Genomic DNA, 25545 nt, shown 5'->3' with positions numbered 1-25545 from the left:
TGTGTGTGTGCGCGCGAGTGTGTATGTGCTAGTGAGTGTGTCAGTTTGTGTGCGTGTGAGTGTCTATGTGTTAGTGAGCATGGGTGTGTGTGTATGTGTGTATGTGTTAGCGAGTGTGTGAGTGTGTTAGTGAGTGAGTATGTGAGTGTGTGTGTGTATGTGTATGTGTATATGTGTATGTGTTAGCGAGTGTATGAGTGTATGTGCGTGTGTTAGTGAGTATGTGAGTGTGTGTGTGTATGTGTGTATGTGTGTATGTGTTAGCGAGTGTGTGAGTGTGTGTGTGTTAGTGAGTGTGTGTGTGTGTGTGTGTGTGTTAGTGAGTGTGTGCGTGTGTGTGTGTGTGTGTTAGTGAGTGTGTGAGTGTGTGTGTTAGTGAGTGTGTGTGTGTATGTGTGTATGTGTTAGCGAGTGTGTGAGTGTGTGAGTGTGTGTGTTAGTGAGTGTGAGTGTGTGTGTGTGTGTTAGTGTGTGCGTGTGCGTGTGTGTGTGTTAGTGAGTGTGTGCTTGTGTGTGTGTGTGTATGTGTGTATGTGTTAGCCAGTGTGTGAGTGTGTGTGTTAGTGAGTGTGAGTGTGAGTGTGTGTGTGTTAGTGAGTGTGTGCGTGTGTGAGTGTGTCTGTGTGTGTGTGTGTGTGTGTTAGTGAGCGTGTGCGTGTATGTTAGTGAGTGTGTATGAGTGTGTATGCGTGTGTGTGTGTGTGTGTGTGTGTGTGTGTGTGTAGGGGCACAGGGCAGGGGGTATACCTGTGCTCAGTAAGGAGGCTGACAGCGGAGGGGTGGTTGGCGCAGTAGGCCACATACAGCCCCTTCATCTGGGGCATGAGGCTGAGGAAGAACCCCCCTACCCTCTGCTGGGTCTCTGGGAGCCTGGGACATAGAGAGACACAGAGTCAAGTCAAGTGCACAGGATTACAGGCTTTGAAATGTACTACCAAAGTCAGCCCCTAGATGGTACTGTAATATGCCTGCAAGTCCACTGAAATAAATAAATAAATAAATAAATAACCTGACCCTGAAATGTTGTATAACAGTTTGTTTGTTTTATGGTGATTTGATTCAAATATTTATTTCAGCTATTCCTGTATTAAGTCGTTCCAGAAATAGAAAGTACATGCAGTAAACTTAAACATATGGACCTTTTTTAAAAAAGAATTATGAATACGCTCAGTGAGCACTTCATTAGGTAGATCTGTACACCTGCTTATTAATGCACATATTTAATCAGCCAATCATGTGGCAGCAACTAAATGCATATGCACTAAAGGCCTGAGGAGTGACCCTGCAAGTACCCTGATTGGTGAGGAGAGTGAAGGGTTAGGTCTGATTGGTCAAAAGGAGTGAAGGGTTGGGTCTGATTGGTGAGGAGAGTGAAGGGTTGGGTGTGATTGGTGAGGAGAGTAAAGGGTTTGGTCGAATTAGTCAGGAAAGAGTGAAGGTTTGGGTCTGATTGGTTAGGAGAGTGAAGGGTTGGGTGTGATTGGTCAGGAGAGAGTGAAGGGAAGGGACTCACTTGGTGCAGTCCTCCAGTGACTGGACCAGGATCTGCTGGAAGGTGCTGATCTCCTCCAGATTCCCCAGGAGGTGGGCGATGTCCGACGCACTCAGCCTGAGGGGCCACAGGGTGCATCGTGAAGCAGGATTACCTCTGCACCATTTCAGTGACTGCAAACCACATTCTGCCCCTAGCAGCTGATCCAGGATCAGCAAATCCAAACCTAGTTCTGTCCCAAACCAGGGGGAGACAGTAAACCAGGGTATGTTTGAAGTAGAATCTGCCTACACACACTAATGTCATGATCCATCTGGAGGAAGTACATCATTCATGCAAAGGGGTTCAATTTAAATTTAAAATTGAGTTTAGCAATGTTCATACTAAGATGATGGGCAACCTTGTATTCCTAGATTTTAGCTTCATTTTAGCTTTAGTTTCAAATGGTCTTGAAGTTTATTTTTGGCCTTTTCTAATACTTTAATGTATATACCATAATAATAAAGGCTTTTTATGCCAATTCTGCCAAATACTTTATAAAGTAACTTGGGCACATGATCTTCATGAGCAAAACTACAAACTATTATCTCTCCTTTTTGCTAGTGTCTTTGATATTTGTTGTTTGTTGCATTGGTCTATACCTTCTGATTCATGGGGCGCCCAGATCAGCCAGAATTACAATATTTAATGTTCCTTTACTCTTCAGAGCACTCTGGGGCTCTTTTATTATTAAAATTTTTAAATAACAGCAATGTATTACATTTGACAGTCTTGTACTGAAAGCATAAAATACAGGCTCTGTAAAAGCACAGAGAGTCCACCTAGCTACACAGTGAGTCTGGGTCAGTCTGACCTCTGACCCTAGAAGACAGAACTTACTTTTCTGTACTTTGAAGTGATCGCAGGTAGTTGGACAGAAGGTTCTGGAGCTCCTTGGAGTACTCTGTCTCCGTTTCCAAGATGTTCTGCAGTACCTTTAGAGAGAGTTATTGTAATGTCATTAGAATGCCTCTGAGCAGAATGTTTATTTTCTATGTCAATGTAATTGTACATTATATAACTATATTTAGAAGAATATGTGAAGAATGTTGCCTCCAAATTGCATTGTAATTTATGCGTAACATAAGTTAGAGCTGCAGAACATTTGTGTCAAAATGATTTGTTGCACACATAAATAACAGTTATACAGCCAAAAACACATTCTCTCAAACAACTTTTCAAATTATAATTTTTTTTATACCTAATGTTTATTTTGTGCTAATTGGGTCCTACAATATCGATTTGTGTTTTAAATTGGCGCACTGTATTATATAAAATGGTGGGGGGAAAAACAGGAGCGAGCCAGACGCTGTCCCAGGCACAGCCGGGCTGACGTGCGGTAGGCCGTTTGGGAGACGCAGAGGAAACGCGCCTCCGCGGCGGATTCCTGGAGACTCTCCGCTAACGACCCCGCGTCCCCCTCCTGCCTCGTCTCGCCGTGCTCCTCCCGTTGGGAGGGAGACGGATGGATGAAACGACAGAACCCTAAAGGACAAACGCGGCCTGACAGAATGAGGCCGCCTGTCCACCCTCCCAGCGAGAGCTCTTAATTCACTCTCCTTTAAGCTTCAGTTACGTCTCTTCAAACCGCAGAGCCGCATCCATCTTCCTGACAGAAATGGTCGACGAGTAAATATATTTTCCCCATCCTTGTTATTATTTGCTGCAGAAGTGATTCTAAATATTTGCCCCTCAATCTGGAATTCATCGATGCAGATTTATGGCCTGACTGTCTGAGGTAATGGGAAATGGGATTATATAGAGGAAAGCCAACACAAAACGAATTTCTGTTTTGTTTAGTTTTTTTAAACTTGGGTCAAATAAGAACAACAAAAAATGTAAATCATAATGTATTTATATTGAGTGCAATTTCCATGAATGTACCGCCAAGTGGTAGGGATGACAAGGATTACGAGCTTTTTCAACAAGGCACACAAGACAAAGGCAGTGGCAGACAGCGGTGGCAGGTCTAATCGTGCAGAGGGGGCGGAGCCTAGGCCCAGACGTCACCGTGGCGACCGCTCAAGTCGGCTGGCAGCCCCCGGGCCCAGCGGTCACACTGTGCTCAGGCGTGAAGAAGGACCCAGATTACAGCCCTCCCCAGCCGCACATTACAGCCCTCGCCAGCCCCACATTACAGCCCTCCCCAGCCCCACATTACAGCCCGTCCCAGCTGAGACCTCCAGCTGGGGTCAGCACACGCCTGGGGCTCTGGTGTCTCACTGTGCCTCCAAATACAGAGCAGGGAAGCGATTAGGGAAGCGAGCGGGGAAGTACAGCTTAAAACGTCCCTGTGGGCGTAAAAGGACACGGCCATCGCTACTACAGAGAGCAGGCAGGGCAGGAACACGAGCGTAACCGCTGTTAAAACGTTACCGCCGAAGAAAATGTAACGGTCGAAGAGTCAACAATAGGGAAACAGGTTTTACTGCTGTCACGTTATGGGGAGCCCTGCGCCTGTTCTAACACCGTGTTATTATCTTGAATAGTGGTGAAGGGGCTCCATGTGTCTCTTATGTTGTTGTGCCGAACACAAATGGAAGGACACATTCTCCAGCTTTAATGTTGCTGCAAACATCACCGGGGTCAAACTGGGGCTCACCAGGGTGTAGTAGGTCTTGCTGATGGCTGAGGTGTCGAAGCCTTTCGGGGGGCTCTTCAGAGTTCCAGATTTGGGGGACACCGGCTTGTCTGTGAGGCAGAGAAAGGAAAGGAAATGAGTCAGATTCCAAAAAACAGATTGACTTTTCCCCGCACAGAGAAATGGGAATTTTCTCAACAGAGTGATTGACTTTTCCCAACAGTCCAACACCACGCAGGGAGCTTGCTTCTCCCGGATGGCCAGGCCAGGAAAAGGCCAGGGGGGGATTTCCTCGGTCATCAACCCTCCAAGTGGAAAAACTGCCATGTGCGTGATTACGCGGCACACAACAAGGGAAAACCGGCATGTGTGTGTTTGATTAAGCGGCCCACAGTGACAGAGAGCTCTGGGCAGGTCAGAGAGGACTGCCAGGGCACTGGTACACCACAGAGCTAACTCACAATTCACCTGAAATACACCTGGGAATGTCACATGACCTTTCAGCAGCCCCACGGAATTATACACTGGGACAAACTGCACATTTCCCAGTGCCCCGCTGGGGGAGAACAATAATAACGGAGACCAGGAGAAACTCTGTCTCTCTTTCTTTCGCTCTCTCTCTCTCTCTTTCTCTCTCTCCTTCAGTGAGGGAGGTCAGAGTTGTGGTTACCATTAACTATTTATGTTCTCCCTTCTCTCGCTCTAGCTCTATCTCTCCATCTCTTTATTAGCATGACCGGTATTATCCAGTATCGCCCAAGCATTTTAAACCATAAAAATATATTTAAAAACATAAAAATAAATCACAATCAGTAACCGCAAACCAGCCCGCACCCCTACACAAAACAGAGACACATGCAGACGCCCCTTCTGGAAAACCAGAATTTTAATACATTCTCTCTCCCCATTCCTCCCTCCCTCCCTCCCACACTCCCCCAGAACCCTTTATTTAGCAGGAGAGCCGAGAGGCAGCACTGCAGAACAATGGGGCCGTCTAAGCCCTGTTTGGAGAGGGAAGCCCAATCCACAGGCTAATGTACTTCCTGTCTTTGTTTGGAGAGGACTTCCTTCCTGTCCTGCCTATTGCACGGACCTGATATAACACATAAAGATTAGGGTTCAAATAAATTAATAAAATATCAAAATTCTAGATTTAAATATCCGCATTTCAATATCGCTCCATTAAAAACACCCTTCAAGTATTATATATTATAATTTGGGGAAAAAAGGAAGCAGCCATGAACTGAATCAGTGCACACTGAATATACTGGAATGAACTCCTGAATCAGTGCACACTAAATACACTGGAATGAACTCCTGAATCAGTGCACACTAAATACACTGGAATGAACTCCTGAATCAGTGCACACTAAATACACTGGAATGAACTCCTGAATCAGTGCACACTAAATACACTGGAATGAACTCCTGAATCAGTGCACACTAAATACACTGGAATGAACTCCTGAATCAGTGCACACTAAATACACTGGAATGAACTCCTGAATCAGTGCACACTAAATACACTGGAATGAACTCCTGAATCAGTGCACACTAAATACACTGGAATTAACTCCTGAATCAGTGCACACTAAATACACTGGAATGAACTCCTGAATCAGTGCACACTAAATACACTGGAATGAACTCCTGAATCAGTGCACACTAGGGGACCCACTGTGATCATGTGGGTGAATGTAATCGAATGGAGTCTTTCCAATACAGCGCCGGTCTTCAAAGTATACCACTTTACCGGAAGCATTATCTATGCAACAGAATAACTACCATATCTGTATTTAACCTGTCCTAAATTTTCATAGGTAAATTAGGACAAAAGCACAAAGCATCAGGCGCTGCACCATTTAAAAACTACTTATGAAAACAAACAAGAAGGGGTGTCTCGGTGGCGCAGCCTGTAGAGCACCGACCGTCCGACATTTGTCGCATGTCTTCCCCTCTCTCTCGCTCCCATTCTTCCTGTCTCTCTATACTATATACTGTCCAATAAAGCTGAAAAAGGCCTTAAAAAAATAAAAATAAATAAATAAAAAACAAACAAGAAGAATTAAAATAATAAATACCAAAAAGATTTCCAATACTGAAACAGAGGCCAATGCGCTGTTGAAATGGCTGCCTTTTCCATAAGTAGACCATGGCATACTGCGCAGGGTAACACCATTGTTAGGTCAATGAAATTGTACTGCTAGAGAATTTAGCAAAAGAGTAATCAAAACTGAGTGCACAATATGATTCTAGAGCTGGCCAAATACAATTAGGTCTAAGGTCTTTTTATTGGCTACATAAACAAAAGTGTAGCATACATACTTCTACAAAAGTGTACATTGTCAAAAATATGTAATTACATTAATTTAGCAGATCCAGAGTGACTTAAAATGAATGAGAACACATGTATAAAAAAATATATATCAATATATTATATGAATCACAGTGATATAGATGAGGTTACCAATCATCTCTGTGTCAAAGATTATGTTAACTATCCCAATACATAACTATGACATAGACATAGGCAACACAAAATAACATAACTGTATTTAGTTATTAGTCATCTTTTTTTTTTTTAAATGGAAAAAATAATATCAGTAAAGAACATTTTTACAACATGCCATAGAGCACAAAGGTATACGCCCTGGTAATTGATAATGAATCATAACCACACACAAAGTACCGCTAACCTAGAATACTACAGCCCACTGAGGGACAGGGAAACTCACCGCTGCCTTTGACCTCTCGAACGTAGTTGCTAGGGAACCAGCCGGTCTTTCCATTGAAGCTGCCCTCCCACCAACCGCCATCCTCTGTACGGGTGACATGGATGATGTCGCCCTTGTTGAAGGACAGCTCGTCCTCATTGGTCTGCTGGAAGTTGAAGCGGGCTTTCACCACCATCTGGTGGTTGCTGTTCTCACTCATGTCCTGTAGGGGGAGTAAGCAGGACCTGAGCAAGATTCTTCATGTTTGTTTGATTAGATTACATTACAGTTATTTAGCTGATGCTTTTAACCAATGCGACTTATACGATGATTTGACTAATCAGGGGACAACCCCCCCCAGAGCAATGTGGGGTTGCTCAAGGGCCCACATCTTGGATCTTATTGTAGTTACACTTGAACCACCAACCTTCTGGGTCCCAGTCAGGCAATTTTGCCACTGGGCTACGGGCTGCTAACTGTCTCTGCCTGTCATGGCTCGCATCAAATTCAAAACATTGGTGGTAGCCTTCCAAGCAGTTAAGGGGTCTTCCCCAGCTTACCTACAAAAAATCATCAGACCCTACACCCCTGCCAGACCTCTTCGTTCAGCCTCCACAGGCCGCTTGGCACCGCCCCCTCTCCGAACCTCCACCTCACGCTCACGACTACTGTCTGTTCTGGCTCCACGGTGGTGGAACGAACTCCCCGTTGAGGTCAGAACTGTAGAATCTCTCCCCACCTTCAAGACGCACCTCTTCAAGCAGCACCTCTCCCCGTCCCTTCCTACCTCCCTATGAACCTTAATTGTTGTCTTTGTGATTTACGTTGTTTTTCGGTATTTTTAGTTGGCTAGGTAAGCAGTATTTGGATAGTTAAGTTTGGTCACTTTTGCTGTGTTGTTTGTTTGTTTATTTGTTGTTGTTAAAAAAAGGCCCTGGTCCTTATCTTATGTACGGGTAGCAATTGAAATTGTACTGACCCTCTCGGGTCTTTCAGCACACTTATCCCTGGTTATGGGTATGCACTTTGTAGTACGTCGTTCTGGATAAGCCAAATGCCAATAATGTAATGTAATGTAATGTAATGTCTCACAATTGCGCTAAAATCAGTTTCCCTACAGCATTAAAAAATACACTGCAAAAAAACAAACAGGTGACTGAAGAACCTAACTGCTGGCACTCTTGTAAATAACCGACTAAATGGTACTGGTTCTGACACTCACCAGGCTGCAGTACTGGTTTTGGTTCTGACACCCACCAGGCTGCGGTACTGGTTCTGGTTCTGACACTCACCAGGCTACGGTACTGGTTCTGGTTCTGACACTCACCAGGCTGCGGTACTGGTTCTGGTTCTGACACTCACCAGGCTGCAGTACTGGTTTTGGTTCTGACACCCACCAGGCTGCGGTACTGGTTCTGGTTCTGACACTCACCAGGCTGCGGTACTGGTTCTGGTTCTGACACTCACCAGGCTACGGTACTGGTTCTGGTTCTGACACTCACCAGGCTGCGGTACTGGTTCTGGTTCTGACACTCACCAGGCTGCGGTTCTGGTTCTGACACTCACCAGGCTGCGGTACTGGTTCTGGTTCTGACACTCACCAGGCTGCGGTACTGGTTCTGGTTCTGACACTCACCAGGCTGCGGTACTGGTTTTGCGGCAGTTTGGAGGCTCTGCTGATGGAGGACTGGGAGCCCAGCGAATCGAAGGACTTGATCCGATGGGAAGAGGAGTGATGCGCGCATACAGAGTCGCTGCCCACTCCGATGTCTGCAGGAGAGAGAGGGTTCATTAAAGCCCATCACTTAGAGCAGCCGGGCTGCATCACACTGCAGCTCTCAGGATGAGCACGGCTGCCAAGCCAACACAGCGCAATGCAATTCAGCCAATTTCCCCAAATGAATTGAAATCAATCCATGAATGGAAAAATACCCATAATAGTTGCAAGAGGACTTTTCAATTGATGAATGGACTTTCAATACATTTCCCGAACAGGCTGAAGTGAAATTGAATTGGAAGCCAGCCCTGTTGGACACACAGTGCCTTCATCATCAGGAAAAACACCCTCCCTCATTCTCGACACCCTCCCTCCTCAAATAACCCCTCAGGATGACATACGTTTTTGCCGCATTTCCTTGCATTATATCACACCATTTCCTTCCTCAAGTAAAATATCTATTTACAGGTTCCCTGCACATTGTGATGTCACGGATTATCTCCATGGTGACCACAGCTGATCGTAGGAAGGAATGGGGCAGGAGAATTCTCTTTTTCTCCTACCACCCAAAAGGGGTATCTTTTTGGGGTGAGGAACGCAGAGTGGGAGATGGTGAGAGCAGAAGTGGCACCACACACTCCCCACAAAACTCCTCCCTCACACCCCCATCCACGTGCACACAACAACAGCCACACGCCAGTGGATGCAGTCCCCCACACCCACAGGACCACAGAATGTCATCAAATGTCCCACATAACACCAGCAAGGCGCATAGACCCAGTCATGACTGCCATGAATGTCTTTCGCTCTCTGAAGAACCCCTAAACCACAACGTAATCTGCACACACCAACCCTTTCACCCCCACTGATCCCACGGCGGCCATTTTGTGCAGGGGAGAGATCACCTTCCCTGTCCAGGTACACTTAACACTTACCTGCAGTCACGTTGCTCAGGGCCACCAGGGAATTGAGCACCTTGCTGAAGTTCTGACCCTGGAACAGGTCATTGGCCTCAAAAGTCTACGAGAGAGGAAAAAAAGAAGAGAGCTGATTTTTACACAGAAAAACATGGCCCTGAGGTCTGGATCTCTTTAGAAAATTAGGCTGAAAGCACAGAGAAGGAGACTCGCCACCCAGTCACAAGAATATAAATTCAAGTTAGTGATTATGAGGCCAGTTAAAGGTGCCAATAAAAACAATGCAGGAACTAACATTTGGCTGAACTCATCCCATTCGTATTCACTATAGCCCAAAACATAACAAACTTGTTTTTGTTTCCACATTTCCACGTTTCAACTCCCAAGAGCAGAAAAGTGCTCATGAAGTATATAGTATATGAGCTAGAAGATTCTGGCAGCTGTATCCTCCCTGGTTTTAAGATCCTTGTGTGATACGTGACATCACTTGGGTCCCCGTGATGTAGCCGCCAGCCCGTTTTACGGTGTCGGCGATGGAAAGCCTCCTCTTTCAGCACGGGACCAGCGGAATCCCACAAGGAGACATCGGTTCCACTCAGTGAGCTGGGCTCAGAACTCCAGGCGAGACACACACTTCTACGTCTGCAGGAGAACCTGCCATTGTGCTTGGGGCCTGCCATGCTTTTTGCTCATCAATCCCACACAATCGACACTTTGTGTGTGGTCATCCATCGGTGAAAGTGGATAGACAACAACAGTGTGGAAAACAGTGTAAGGGATATTTTTTAAGTAATCACATGAGCGTGTGAATCTGCCAGTTCGTCAGCAGTTAGATAATGCTGTCTTGCCTGGCTGTGAAACAAAGGGGCGAGTCTGGGTCAGTTCAACAAACTTTTGGACCGCTTCATCACATAAGTTATTTTACATTCATAAAAAAAATCAAAATTTCACCTCCATTTTTGAGAGGAGGACATTTTCGGTTGGACCATTTGCTTGCCCTCTCTCTGATTGGATGACGATTCCAGTTCTCCCTGAGTGGATGAGGTGTCTTCATTTGGCTTGCATTGCCTGAATTTGTATTTAACACTGGCTGTCATTTGGAGAGATTTTGCCTTGAGGCAGGCACTCAATTTCTTCCACATCAAATATTCCAAGCTACAAACCCCTCCTCCCTGTGTTTTGGTTTTCTGTATTTTACCCTTTACTCGCTGAGCTGCAACTCCTCCAGGGTACCTTTCAGAACTTTTTTGCTTTTCTTTCTTCCATTTTGTTTTGGCTATTTTGGCAGAGTAAACATTTTTTGTTAGTTTATTACAATCCTTTGTTTTTGATTAGAGGAACATAAAAGACTCAACTTCATAACTTCATTACATCAATTCTGTTCCTGACTGCATCTGTTAGCACTGATCATGCATTAACAGCATTGTTTTCTGCAGGTGTTAATGACATTATATTAGATTAGGATAGGATATTTTTATCGATTTTGAAATATCGATAGATCTGGCAAGTCAAGTCAAAAATAGATATGTCAAGTCGAAGTCATGGACTAATCGTAAACTCTGTTAGCCCATATCTCCCTTAATAATAATTTCAGACATGTGGTCTCATTTTGAAGAGTAAATTCAGTTCCAGGAGTTTCTTATAAAACCAAATAAGCTTGCCAATTCTCATTAAAGTCTGTGACAATGCAGTGCTAAAGTGTGCTCAATTGACCCAGTTTTTCCCAAAGATGCTTTGCTCAAGTGTAGACTCAGCTGAAACTATAAGAATATGCACATGTCTGGATCACTGTAGACTGTGGTGAATATATCGTTTTGATATAAAATGTAGAGTATAATATTAGAGAGATTGCGGCTTTATATCACAGAAAGCACCATACTGAGGTACATAATAAATGTTATTACAGTGGTCCTTCTGAACCCAGGGTAGAATAATTGACAGACAGGCAGACAGGCAGACAGGCAGACGGACAGACGGACAGACATAGCAGCTTCCAAAGTCTGAACCAGACCACATACCGTAAAAGTCTGTCTGTCTTTGTAAAAAAAAAATATATATATATATATATATATATATATATATATATATATATATATATATATATATATATATATAGCAAGCGAGAGCTCTCAACTACAGTAAAATCCATGTCAAGACCAAGGAGAAATTCACCCAATCATAGAACATAAAATGAGAATGGCACACTTACCCCCCTCACTCTACCGAACCCCTCACTAGTCCATTAGTCCCTGTAACACTCACATGGCAAAAGCACAGACGTGCTTCAAAGACCAGGCAAGCTCCTCATCCTCTTCAGTTGTTTTCAAGGTCACAACCAAATAGCTGCAATTTTAGTGCTGAACAGACCCCGTCTAAAGCCACACTGTTAACAGTAAGCTGGCTAACCAACACCCTTGAACCCAATTCAGTTCTTGCTACGCATTCGTTAGACAAAGCCTGGACTGTTTAGCCTACATTTTAACTGAAAATTCCCATTCTTTCTCTACAGGGGCCCAAAGTTTCAGACCGATATTGGACTGATTGAACGTTTGAAATGCTTTCATGTAAATGCCGTCTTACATTAGAAACCCTCAACTAAAGTTGAGTTGGCTCTCGAGACATTCAAAAGGCAGTTCCTTTCTACCACAAACATAAAATTCCCTTTCAAGTGAATTGCTTCGAAGTAAATAAAATTTAAAAAAACTCTTGCCATTTTAAAAACAGACAAGAGACAGCGGAGACCCAAAACCCCATCAGACATCACTTCATCAGCAGACATAATTCAGCAACCTGAACACTCCCGAAAGACAACCGTGACAGTGTCTGGGGTCTGCCGGGTCTTTAACCGGGACGATGGGGCTCGCTCAACTGCCGCTGGAATTAATGAGCTCTGAAGAATGGTTGCCCAGAGCAACCGGGCCAGGCCCCTCCCAGGGACAAAAGCAGGCTTGTTTGGGCCCCTCACAGCTGGCTGTGTCCAGAGAGACTGCCAACCCCACGGCTACAGGGACTGCGAGGCCGCAATGGACACGCCGTCTCCACCGCCATATGTCACAGCCCAAACCAGAGACAGGAGAGCCAATGTAGACCCCGCAATTAGAGCACCATTAGAGCACAAAGCACCATGAAAGCAAGAATGCATCTTTTCCACAGGTCCTCCGGGAGAGAACGGGAACAATCAGTGACAGCCTGTGCTGTTAGAATAGCATATAAAAGACACAGCAAATTTAAATATAGTATATATATATATATATATATATATATATGCATATATAGGCCAATATGTGGGCAGCTGGCATGAGAAACAAACACTCATTAACAATGAGATAACTAATTTTAGTTATTTAATTTGGAGAAAGAGAGGGAGAGAGCATCGGAAAGATCAATATTGTCCGTCTCACTGTTTCTCATTATTTTTGCCACCAAAATAACCTTTAGGCAATGACTAAACAACCTGAAAATCTGGCTGGCCATCCCCTTGTACAGGCTTGAATCATACCACGGAAATAACAACCTATTCTGCTCATCTGCAATTTCCTTTTACTCTATGGTCTCAGTTATCAATGTGCCATATCTTTGGGCATATTTACCAAGGCAATTTTCTGTCATTGCTGTCAACAAAAATTTAATAACCAGTTTATTAACATTATTCATGAGGCAATTAACTAGCCACCCTAAAGAAAGCAAAATAAAAACATTAATAAACATACATTTACCTAAACATTTATACAGCTATAAATACAACAAACAGCAGCCTGAGCATTTAATTTCTATATTCTGTCAAAATGTAAGCTTTCATGCCAACGGAATAAATGTAGTTCAATATGTTACACAACTTATGGCATAACTGTTTTGGCAGCAAAATATAGCAAACATGAAGATTATCCAAATACAAAAATTACAAGACAAATATTTTCCATAACTATCATCAGCAAACCAGAGTACGACGAATATGTCAAGTAAGCACTCAAGTGCCACGCAGGTCTGTAAATAAGTAAAGTCAACCGCAGGTCTGTAAATACGTCAAGCGTCACGCAGGTCTGTAAATAAGTCAAGTGTCACGCAGGTCTGCATTTCATCCATTTGTGTTGTATCTATTCACTGACATTTTCCAAGACACAGCTCATTTTAAAGTTTTAACATTTTTGGCCATTTGGGTTTTCAGTGTTGCACAAGTTTTTTTTTACAAGACTTGTCCACACCACTTTTAACTCAGCTTCACATATGGCAACCTTTTGTTCCATGGTGACAAACCTGAGGCTTTGTTGTCTACGAGACTGATGTACAAAATCATGATACGATATTGCCTTTTCATGGCAACAGAATTTTGCCTGTGAGCGGGTGCAGGCTGTAAACATGATTAGTAGTCCGATCATCATGGAATTAAACCAACTGGACTCGGAGCCCTGGCTGTTCGACAAGTTAATAATTCTTATATTTACACTCAGTGAGCACTTTATTAGGTATTTATTCTACTGCTGTAGCCTATCCACTTAAATGTTATGATGTGTTGTGTGTTCAGAGATGCTCTTCTGCATACCACCGTTGTAATGTGTGGTTATTTGCTGTCACCTGTCACCTTCCTGTCAGCTTTGACCAGTCTGGCCATTCTCTTCTGACGTCTCTCATTAACAAGGTGTTTCTGTCTGCTGCGCACTGTTTTTTTTTTTTTTTGGTTTTTTTTGCACCATTCTTTGCAAACTCTAGAGACGTGTGTGTGAAAATCCAAGAAGATCAGCAGTTTATGAGATACTCAAACCACCCTGCCACCAACAATCATTCCACGGTCAAAGTCACTTAGATCACATTTTTTCCTCATTTAGACGGTTGATGTGAACATTCACTGAAGCCCCTGACATGACTGTATGCATTGCACTGCTGCCACACAATTGGCTGATTAGATAATCGCATGAATTAGTAGGTGTAATAAAGTAAAAATGTTCCTGAGTGTATATTTATAATGCAACAAAATACACTCAGATCAGTGCTTATAGATGCCTCTGTTGGGGTTGTATTTATCTTCAGTCTTCTAAATCATATAAACAGTGGATTGAAGCCACTGGTTCCAGTTATCAGGGAAACGGGCAGCATGCAGCAACCAATTAAATAATCCTGGTGCCGTTTTCAAGACTAGACCTTTTCTTTGAGATTGTTCATGATGTTTATGGCTGCCTTTGATGACATGCTTCAGTTCACTATTTTCATCCTTATGTAGGATTCAAAACATTGTTTTCACCGATACAGAAATTAATATGCTACTATACATTTCAATATGTTTCATTTGCCATAGTGAACTGTTGCTATCTCAACAACATTTTCATTTCAAATATGTATCAACAGCATATTTCATTTCAGTAAAGGTCAATATATTTTTAAGTATTATTTTTTGATGTTGAGTTATTCCACATTCCAGAATTTGCATTGATCAACAAATGGCTCAACACCTATGACCAAATATGTTTTGTTTGTGTTAATAGTGCGTTCTTCCATGGTATACTATGGATAACTTTGTGTTTTGGGACCAGTGGTGTTTCACATGAGACAGCAGTCTACCCCCAACCAATTGCCCTATTCATCCTCAAACATTCCTCTTATATATTTTCTGTGTTAATTATTCTGTGTTTATATTTCCTTTCATATTCTGTAAAGAAACAGGAAGTGAATCTATTCAGCAGTTAACCTATTTATTGCGCTTGTTAAAAGCAAGGGATATCTCTAACCCGCAACGGCTCAAAAAGCAATATAGGACATGACGAATGACTGTGTTAACGCATAGCTTGAGCGTGAATAATGCACACATGCAGGGAACCAATGCTGCCATAGCAAGACATTTAAGGTCAAAACTCATTTTTTTCTCTCTCAATGCACAAATGTCGCCACTTATTTGTGGGTGAGTGTGTGTGAGTGTGTGTGTGTGTGTGTGTGTGTGTGTGTGTATGTGTATTATTTACAATTTCAGATCTGTGCTCTGCAGTCCAGATAACCAATAAACAGAAACTACAAATGTTCATACAAATAACATATTTGCATACACCTGCATGGGTCATAGGTCAGCAGAGTGGAAACAAAGGAGGCAGTGTGTAAGATCTGTGGCATGGCTAAATCCGGGCCAGGAGCACAGGGCGCTGGACGCTGAGACCCAGAGCAGAGCGCAGGGAAGGGCTGTGCGCCTTTTCCTGGGAGCCTTGGGGGAATTCCTAGTCCCCCAGGGCACAAGTTTGAGAGCCCTGCCCTTCAACGCTCCACAACGGTTGCGCCTGGGGAGAAGAACAAGGGCTCCCTCCTCACCCAAAGCAGCGTAGATTTTCTGGGGATTTAGCAGAGACTTTCATCATTCACCACGATGAATACGGCATGGACATGTCAGTGGCGTAGTAGCAGGGTGAGGGAACTGGATGAACTCAAGAGGCTGCAGGTTCGATTTCCGAGTAAGCCACTGCCCACTGTACCCCTGAGCAAAAGCAAAACCCAACCAAAATCGCTTCAGGAAATATCGTATAAATTAGTTGCATGTTTTCAAAAAAGTACGCTGGATAAGAGCGTTTACTGACGGCATGAAATGCCAGGTGATTTATGGGCCACGCGCACAGGGTGGAGCAGTGGGCGAGCAGCAGCCGAGAACAGCCCGGGGGACAGCGTGCAGGCACACATGACTGTGGTTACCACAGCAAAGTCAACTTTCTATTTCTCTAGGTTTGGCTGTGAGGCACTCTCAGCTAGCTCAGCCACTGAAAGGGCAGAGGTGCTATTGGTCACCAACCACAGAGTGCACTCAATGAGTAATTACAACTTCCACACCATACTCTCCTTGTCTCTCCACATCCTGTCCGTCGGGTTTTTTGTGGTCGCTGTTTTATGTTATGATTGAGCTGTTCCACGATGGTGCATTCTGAGAGACAAGATAACATTCACACCCCTTACCACCACTAACCATTGTCCAAGGAGCGCAGGTGAAAATTACATTAATGTAAATTCTGCACCGATATAAGGAAGCACCTTTTTGTTTTCAATACATGGTATAACTTGACAGATCATGCAGCACAGGCAGAGAGGAGTTCAAGCCCAGGCTTGAAGCAGTGATGGTTATTCTGTACAGCACATGACTGACATCCCACACTCATCAATGATGTACTCTTATAGGGGACGCTTATGTTATACCTATGTTACGATTTCTGGCTCCAAGCAGCGTTTCAGCCTTAAACGTGGAAGTTTACACAGCTCAGGGAGACAGCTCAGAAAGTGGTTACTGAGTGTGATAAATTATCCAGCAACAAACAGTGAAATCAAACAGACCCTACGGTAAAAACACTGTCTTCGGGAGAAATTGATGAATATTGCTATAAGTTTACAGTAAGAAGCAGAGCTGTGGAAATGAAATTGGTCCTAAAATAAAGGCCACTGTCATCATTGCCTTGAGTAAGGTGCTTAACCTGAAATGTGTCACCAGAGAACCAGCTCAGGATTCAACCAACCAAGGTTTTAGTCACCAACATGGTATGCATATGCAAATGGTTGTTTGGTACCACCACCTTACAGTGAATGTAGGTATTTGCCTGAGCAAAAACAACCGGTAACGTGGAACTGTTCCATACAGCAATGGTGGTTTCTTGTTGTCACAATAACTGCTATACTGCAAACAGACGTGTTCATTGAAAGAAGCCCATAAAGCCTTTTTACATTGAATTCAATATCTGCAACAAAGCTAGTATAGAAAATGTGTGCTGGAAAAATAGTTTCAGTGCTGAATGCAACCACTACCAGTCCATCACTTAATGAATTGGTTCCCTTCCATTGGTTGATTCGAACAGGCAATTTCACATGAAATTCAATTAGAAAAGCTTCATTTCACAGGCAACAGTTAGGTAGTTTAAGCATACAACGGAGTCATACGGGGAATTAGAAAAATTAAGTCCACATGCCACAAATTATGCTCTCTAAATCAAAGTTTTAGGGGGATAACTAGCCAAAAACAACACACTCAGTGTTTCAGTCCATAACAGGTCTCCTCAGGATAAGCCCAAGTACAGGTCCAAGTGTGGTCATGTTGTTTGTGATGAGCAGGAAATTGCTGATTTCGGGAGCAGCATTAAGGGAGACGCCCTTCTCCTTCTCCTTTTCATTTTCATTTTCACATCATTTTTTCTGTCCTGTACCTGCATTTATGCCACCGGACATGTGCAACATCTTTGGTTACACGTGGAATTTGAACCTGTAGGTTTCCACTCAGAAGTCAAAGCCGCAAACCACCGGGACTCTGTGATCTTGTGCCCGAACTGCTGGCCTACTTCCTGCAACAAATTGCACCTGCTCGCAACGGTGTTATTAGCACCGGCAGACACCTTCATCCTCAGATCTGCCAAAGAAACCCATGCCACACCGACACAACGACTCCTGACGTCCCGCCTGTGAAGAGGGCGGCACGCTTACCCAATTGCCCCGAAACCTAGAGAGCTCAGGCTCGGACACAAGAGTGCGGGGGGATTAGTCATCTGAAGCGATTAAGTAATTAAGGTGAAATAATGAAACAGGGCCACTCAGCAGTACGCCTGGGGCAAGGCTCCCTCCTGCCATCTGTAAGGTCACCCTATTCAGCGATACATGCCATTTTTCGGTGCTCTAAATACGTCTCTTTACATTAGCCACCTCAATACATCCCTAGCTGACCTCTCCTCAGCTACAGTTGGATCATAACTCCAGCACAGAGGAGAGCAGGCCACTATATTGCATTATATCATGGGGGACAGGTCCCTGAGCAAGTGAATAATTAGAACTGCAAAGCTTAAACATGCTCATATTTTATTAGAAAATTGATGGCAGAGGGCAGCATACCAGCCAAAGATTTGCCATTTTGCTCCCTTAGTACAGTTACTACCCTCAATGTCATGACAAAACACTCAGGACAGTGGCCGATCAAAATGTTGTCAAATTCCAAACCATCCAGTTCGTAATCTGACCAGAAGAAAGAAGCTAATCTAACAATGGACATTTGTGTTCTTACTCTCTAATGCACTGTTGAACGGCACAGACAGTAGACAAGGCGCATCAAAAATCAATCAGAACTTGGTGAAACATCTTTCGTTGACATGGACACAATTGAACAGCTACAACACACCTACTCTAAAGTTAAACAAAACGTATAGCTTGTGGTTCATGTTAAATTTTCCACCGTATAGCTATGATTTGATCAATTGCAAAATCATACAATACTAGCATTTCAGTCACATCGCTTGCGAATCCCAGACTATCCGTAAATATATCTTAACCACCTTAAATGCACATATATTGACCTGACGATAACATAATGAGTCGACGGAGATAATGAACGCTACGACAACGCCCGCAAAACAAGGGAATTTGCTACATTGTCGCCGCTGCTACAAGCAATGAGCACAGAGTATTGATATAGCAAGGCGGTTCAAACATCCAATTGCTTAGACTGTGTGCTGTAAATTAACAGTATAGATATAGGCCTGTACAATCGCTTTTGTTCACGGTTATCAAACAAATTCACCAATGACTCTTTGTTATTGCAGAAGTCACCCGATTAATCCAAATGAAGATTGCGATAGCTACAACTAACATGCAACTTCGAAGATACAGTAGCCCTATTATTCTTGGTTAAGACTTCCACCACCCGCGGGATAATGCCCGTATGATTGTTTATTTAGCCAGCATCGACCCACAGCACAACAAGTTGCTACCCTTACCAAGTAGAATACAGCAAATATATAACGTAAAATAACAAATCGTGGCCACTTACCTCTATGCGAAAGATTCCGCAGCCTTTGAGAAACTCCCTGATGTTAGCCAAGCACTCGGTGTCGTTCCTCGGTTCCTGGTAAATCTGCGTGGGGAGAAAGCGAATTGTGAAACAAATCCCGATCCGTACTTACACTCTGGGTTCACTTTTACCTCCCTCTACAGAAACTCGACAATCAACGGGCAGATTTGCTCAATACAGTGCGTCTTTAATGTCTTCGCTCGCAAATAAATCACCTTTTCTCATGGGAAGTGTGTACTGGAGCAAAGGAAATGACGTTCCCAGATACGATTCCGTAATAACTGTGACAGGCGTAGGGAGAACGTTGATATCAAACAGCGTTTTGGCAGGCAGTGTAAAGTAGACTAAGCATATCTCTGCATCAAGTGCAATGACTTAAGTAATTTAAAACTGGCTTTAAAAATTGAACAAGTCATTATAACTGAACTAAAAGTGCAAAAAAAAATTTAACTACTCAAATGTTCAAAGGCTCGAAAGATCTGGGAAATATCTTCAAATCCAAGCAAGATATTTGAATCCACCTACATGGATGACGTTTATTTTATATGTGTAGGCCTATTTTACATGAGGCTATTACATTAGGCACAATATTATTTTAATATTTCTACAGCAGTGTTATACTTCCAAAGGTCATACACGTGTGTATATTACCTTCTTTGGCCATTTGACATTTTAGCACATCTTCAGTTGAAGCAATTGAACGCAGACCTCTACACTGAAGGAAGGATATAAACAGCACTGCACATGTAGCCTATTACTGTATGAACAGTACTACACATGAGAGAAACGCTTCAAATCAGCTGCAAATTGACAGGACTGAAATAGTTCCTTTCCACTTTGACCTCAGTCAATCTGTTGCACATACTCATCCATAAATTCAGGCTCAAATGAATAACACCTGGTAAAGTGTCTGAAACTCCCTTCTGTAAGCAATTTGGTTCAGATCAAGAAGTAACTCAACTGCAAGAACAGGAGCTACCCCTTGACGAGACCAGCTGCATCTACACCATGCCTCTCTGGTCCATAACTTTGGGGGTGAAGAGCCACTTATGTACAGCAAACAAAGATTTTTACATCTACAGTTTGTGCACAATAAAATGAATGCACTCTTTTGTGCAACCGCTGGAGTCATAACAAACAGCTTTCTGTCACTTGAAGTGTATTTTCTTGGTTAAAACCGTGAACCTGTCGATGCCCTTATATTGGGCAGGTTGTGTATACTCATTGAGTTGAGTGTTCTGAGGATGTGCTTTGATGTTGATCTGCGCTGACTTCTATCTTTTGCATGTGCTTTTAAGAACAAGCTCACTGTACCTGTGTTAGCTGTGATGGCATTGGGCCAGAATTGCATGCAGCCTTTGCATAAATTTACACTTATCAAACTTATGGTATGTTACTGTATATCGTATGTCGTATGGTGTGTGTATATATATATTGTAACCTACCTTTCCAGCTAGATTTCTGATTTAACTGTAACCGGTTCAGCCCATTTCAATTTCAAATAGATTTACGACATTTCTGTTGTCATACAATATACCCGACACAGAGAGAAGAATTTATGTTATTTATCAAAACTGACATAGCCCTTCCTGACAGTCAGCCGTCTGTCCTGGCCCTTGGCCAGAAGCGGAGTCTATCTAGGGGGTTCGGTAAACTGAACTCTTGGGTTTTCTGCAGTACAGCTTTTTTTCTTAGTCAACTGTGTAAAGTCACTGTGTGGAATATCATATATTGGCAATCAATAGACTCAGGCCTCAGCCCTCAAAGTGTTTGTAAGCATGTTGAGCTACACTGCAATTTTAATAGTGCATCAACATTATTACGCTGTTGCAATGCATATGTCTAGCTATCTCAACTATGGCATACATTTTTAGCTGAACTGTCATTTCCCTTAAATATTTGAAAAAACACATTTCTGTTTTAACTTATTTTATATTCCTATGCCATAATCTGTTCAATAGTTCATTTCCATTTCTCTCATTATATTGCACTCAGACTGATTCATTTATAATGCATCTCCCGCTGATGAATTTAGTTCCTTGTCTGCTTGTGCATCTCATTTGGAGAAGTATTTAGTACATCAGGCCTCAGTGTGGTTAAATAAAAATCAAAAGACCGGTCAGGGTATAAAATGGGTAGAAAATGGATACAGGCTATGGCATAATGCCTTGAATGCAATTTAATTTGTCGGCAAGGATCAGCACATTCAGATCATGTTACACAAATAAAACAGATGACCAAGCTGTTAAGAGGACCAGATTTAGTCCAAAGTACATTACGGACCCAGTTAAAACAATTTACATCCAATATGAAATAAGGCAGTGTGTGGGGCAATCGGTCAGATGATCCCTTAGTAATTACACCGGGAGGAACTGGCCCCCAAATATTCAGGGAAATATGTACTTATATATGTGAATGTAACAATACACACTAAAAATATTCAAAGTGATGATAGCACACTCAGGTTTACCTCTTCCTTCCTCCATCTGATACACATGCAGCTAATATACAGTAAAGTACACAAGACTCCTTACCCAAAGGACTTCACGGGGACTAGCCTGAAATAAGAGATGGTGGAGCACACTACGCTCAGAGAAATATACTGTGTTCACTGTATAGGTGAGACTGAAGTTTAGACGTCTTCCTCAGAGTCAAAAACAGAGGTCTGTGCAAGGAGTCTTGTGTAATCTAGCTGTCCTGGTTATAGAGGACCTATTGGATGCTCCTTTCTTTGCTGGCTTGTAGCGCATTGGGTAGCTCCCTTTCTATACAGTAATGTTAATTTAGGAAACACCCAAACATAGCTATCAGTGTCTGTCAACACAGATTTTGTCTGGACATAAATCTGGTTGGCTAAAGATGAAAATAAACAAACTCATCAGTTCAAGTGAACTGAGGGAGCAGATGTTAATCCGTAGGAGTCTTACAAACTTCCAGCATTGTGGGAAGCAATTTAAAGCCTGTCTTGCTTTACTGAGTTCAAAATTGCACATAGTAGCAGCAAACTGTAGCTGCTAACCGTTTCATTGTATTGCTGATTGAGGCAGACAGCAGAGAAACTCATCCTTTGGTCTGGTTGTGTGCCGTAGCTTTGTTTTGGTTTGTGTTCCTCTGCAGAATTGATACGTATCTGGTTGCATTCTGGAGTGGATGTCTCGTATTTCCCTTACGGCTTCATGGCTGTTTGTCAGCTAGCTATTATTACTCAATGTGCACTTGTTTATAAACAAATAATGTCACCCTCTCATCATTGTCATTATAGCAAAGAATAAAACTTCAAAATATGATTTGTTGTTCCAATGTAAAACAACAGTGTTTAGCCTACTGTTACTGCCTACTGGGACATGTGTACTGTACAAGGCACACAGACCCATAAGGCTTCATGTAGTTACACTGCAGGCTACAAGGGGGGAATTCACACTCGTTCAGCCAAAGTGAAGGTCCAGTAGCTCTGTTTAACACACACCTACATGAGAATTATAAATTTTCCAAGTGTCTTGTTCCCTCAAGTGGAACATGATAATGTGAGTTAAGGGAGTGGAGTGACACTCTAGACACTCAGGGCTCCACCTTCTTATCTGACGAGAACCGCATCTCGCCAGACGGACACTCAGACCACAGATAAGACACCTACGCAAGCTGAAACACAATTCTGCCGTTCCATGTTTTACTCTTGACCCTTTTCTGTCACCTCTGCTTAAACTGACTTTGGGCCATCCCACATTAATTGGTGGTTAATATATGTCAGGGGTTCCAAAACTGAATGTCCTCAGCAAAATGGAAAAAACATTTAATAGCTTCCCATTTTCCCCCATATTGCTTTTATTTCCACATTTCCAAATGTTTGTTCTTTAGAAATCAAAGATCAAATCTTTCAGATCAAATCTAGTTTAAAAAATAGTCTGGTTCACATGCTCTTGGTAATACTATGATTATTGTAGTTTATCATCAGGTAGTTTTTCCTATGGCAAGCTTTTTTGGGATTTAGGCTGGGGTGTACTGTCATGAATATTTTACCAAATTAACCTGCATTGCAACCTGAGCAAAAGTGGTCATTTTAGGGAAGCTTGGAATGTAAAAGTTTGTTAAACTGCCATATGCAATTTTTGGATTTAGGAATTTGAGAGGAACTTTTAGCCAAAGCAACTTCAAAAAGTGCATTTATCATGATAAATAACCATGTTAATGTGATATTTGTGAATATACTGTGTCATCACTATACCATAAAAACCACTGTCAGTGAATTGGCTTGTGCATGGCTAATAATGCACAAATGAATATAAAATCCAACAAGTTATAGGTTTTGTTGACATGCATAAACAACCAACCAGTTTCAAGCGTTTATTGATTAATTATTACACGATATTTTTCAAGTGGAATGCATAAATAGGAGGCATAAGGATGTTGTTTTGCGCAGTTTCTCGCAAATAAAAACTTGTGGGTATTTGGATGTCACATAGGCTAAGAATATTTGAACGTCTCATCCATGCTATACAATTGCGTGTTATTGTCCAAGATAATTCAATGATGCCTCATTCGAGGGACCCCATGAGTGACAACACGTTTAAAAACAACTCTGTTCCTTTAAATTTTTAGGGTCGTCCTGTTCGTGTGATTTTGCAGTCAATGGCGGCCCGAGCATGTGCACTGCTTATTGTGAACCCGTTATAATGAAATATTCTTTTCATTTGAAACAAATGAGGCCCAACAATATTATAATGTGTTTATGGAAAACCATATGGGAAATATGTGGATTCAGAATAAGCGGTGAATCAACATAGGCTAATTCTTTTGTGTTCATCTTCTTACAAAAGCATCCATATTTTTTCAATTTGTGTCAAAAATAAGACAAGTCGCATCTTTCCTTGGCCGCTTTGATACGCTGTTGCAGTTGGCAAAAAAGAACGTCTACGCTCGAGCTACGCTTGTGACTCAGGGCAATTTATTGTTAGGCTACCTTTAAAAAATGGCAAGCCAGTTCTCACACACAAATGCATGAACATCTGTGCCAACATATTTGAATGCCGTTTCTGGACAATAGTCAGTGTACACGTGACCGTAAAAATAACAGTTCAAATGCAACGTTAAATTTGAAAAAGGAGGTGCGTTTTGTCACATTATATTTAGGCATATTGAACACACAAGTAACAGTGAGAGCGCGGATACAGTAATCATAAATGGTCTTACTTTATCGATACAGCCAGGGCGCAATCGTTCCAACAGCTTACATAGGACCACTCCATCTTTGAGAGATGATTGCAGAAATCCTTCTGGATCCGAGATGGTCTTTTTCGGCGATTCCAGGACCCCAAGCGTTATGAGCCATGTTACCGTCTGTTCCGCCGAATTCATTGCCACATTCACGACGTAGATCCAGCAAGGGGTTAATTTAGCAAAAAATATAGATTTGAAATGAATATATATTCAATTGTGATGTTTTTAAATTAAAAATGGTTTCTTGCCAGCCTACATTTGTGCGCGATTTGGGAGTCGGACCGTAAGTGATCCTTGAGCCGACTAGCTTCAGTTGACGATCCGCTTTTGAATATCTAGCAGGTCTAGTTTCCCCCCTGGCAAGCTGTCAAATGCCTTTCTCTGTTATACACTCAACCTTCATTCTCTGCCACACGAGATCTTCCGGCAGATGACATCGCATTGATGGGAAAATCTACCCGGCCACTAAATTGTCTTTGAAGGAGCGGGTTTGAATTTCAGTTGGTTATTTCGTCATTATTTTCCATGATTTCCATATGTGGTTTGTGGACGGGAAGATGTCTAGCTTCCTGTCTACAAACAGGATATCTTTAATTAGCACGTTTCCATGCACATCATCACCAACATTATTATGATTATTACTACTACTAGTAGTAGTAATACATTTTCATTTTATTATAATGATTAGTATTAGTAGTAGTAATCGGAGTCATAGCCTAATGCTGTTATTACTAGTAATATTAGTAGTAATATCAGTCTTATTTCTTCTTATTATTATTATTTTTTTTTTTTTCTTTTTTTTTTATTTACCTCACATTCCAGCTTATTTAGCTTAAATCCTGACTTAGGTTAACTGAAACATACTGGGCCAACCATGCAGAAAAGTCACTATTAACTCACCCACCCTTCTCTGTGTTTAGGCCAGGTAGCAAAATATATCGGTGTGTGAAGACACAAACACGGTGTGCTAAAATGGTCCATTAAACAGTTTGTTCAGAACACTCCATTATACAAGCAAGATACATTTGGTACATGGTTTGGGAAATGCTGGCAACTTACCCGTGTTACAATGTAACAGTAGTGGAGGCAA

At 42.4% G+C, this 25545-nt stretch overlaps 1 protein-coding gene across 4 annotated transcripts in view; it reads right to left on the bottom strand.

Annotated features, from left to right (window-relative positions):
- LOC133116377 (rho guanine nucleotide exchange factor 7-like) overlaps positions 1-24940 on the bottom strand; it is a 38490-nt gene extending 13550 nt beyond the window's left edge. For 2 of the 4 annotated variants that reach the window (XM_061225851.1, XM_061225854.1), the window contains exons 1-9: positions 24429-24940; positions 19221-19304; positions 9479-9563; positions 8463-8596; positions 6848-7049; positions 4134-4222; positions 2372-2466; positions 1514-1609; positions 748-870 (exon numbers count right to left, since the gene is read on the bottom strand). In XM_061225851.1, the coding sequence (XP_061081835.1) occupies positions 748-870; positions 1514-1609; positions 2372-2466; positions 4134-4222; positions 6848-7049; positions 8463-8596; positions 9479-9563; positions 19221-19304; positions 24429-24593 (1073 nt within the window). In that variant the 5' untranslated portion in view covers positions 24594-24940. The remainder of the gene's footprint in view (positions 1-747; positions 871-1513; positions 1610-2371; positions 2467-4133; positions 4223-6847; positions 7050-8462; positions 8597-9478; positions 9564-19220; positions 19305-24428) is intronic. The other 2 variants (XM_061225853.1, XM_061225852.1) reach the window with 2 other exon arrangements.
- Positions 24941-25545: the final 605 nt, after the last annotated feature.

This window comes from Conger conger, chromosome 17, assembly GCF_963514075.1.
Source record: "Conger conger chromosome 17, fConCon1.1, whole genome shotgun sequence".
Lineage (NCBI taxonomy): Eukaryota > Metazoa > Chordata > Actinopteri > Anguilliformes > Congridae > Conger > Conger conger.
Note: the sequence above shows the minus strand (reverse complement) of the source record. Positions and strands in the feature narration are given on the sequence as shown.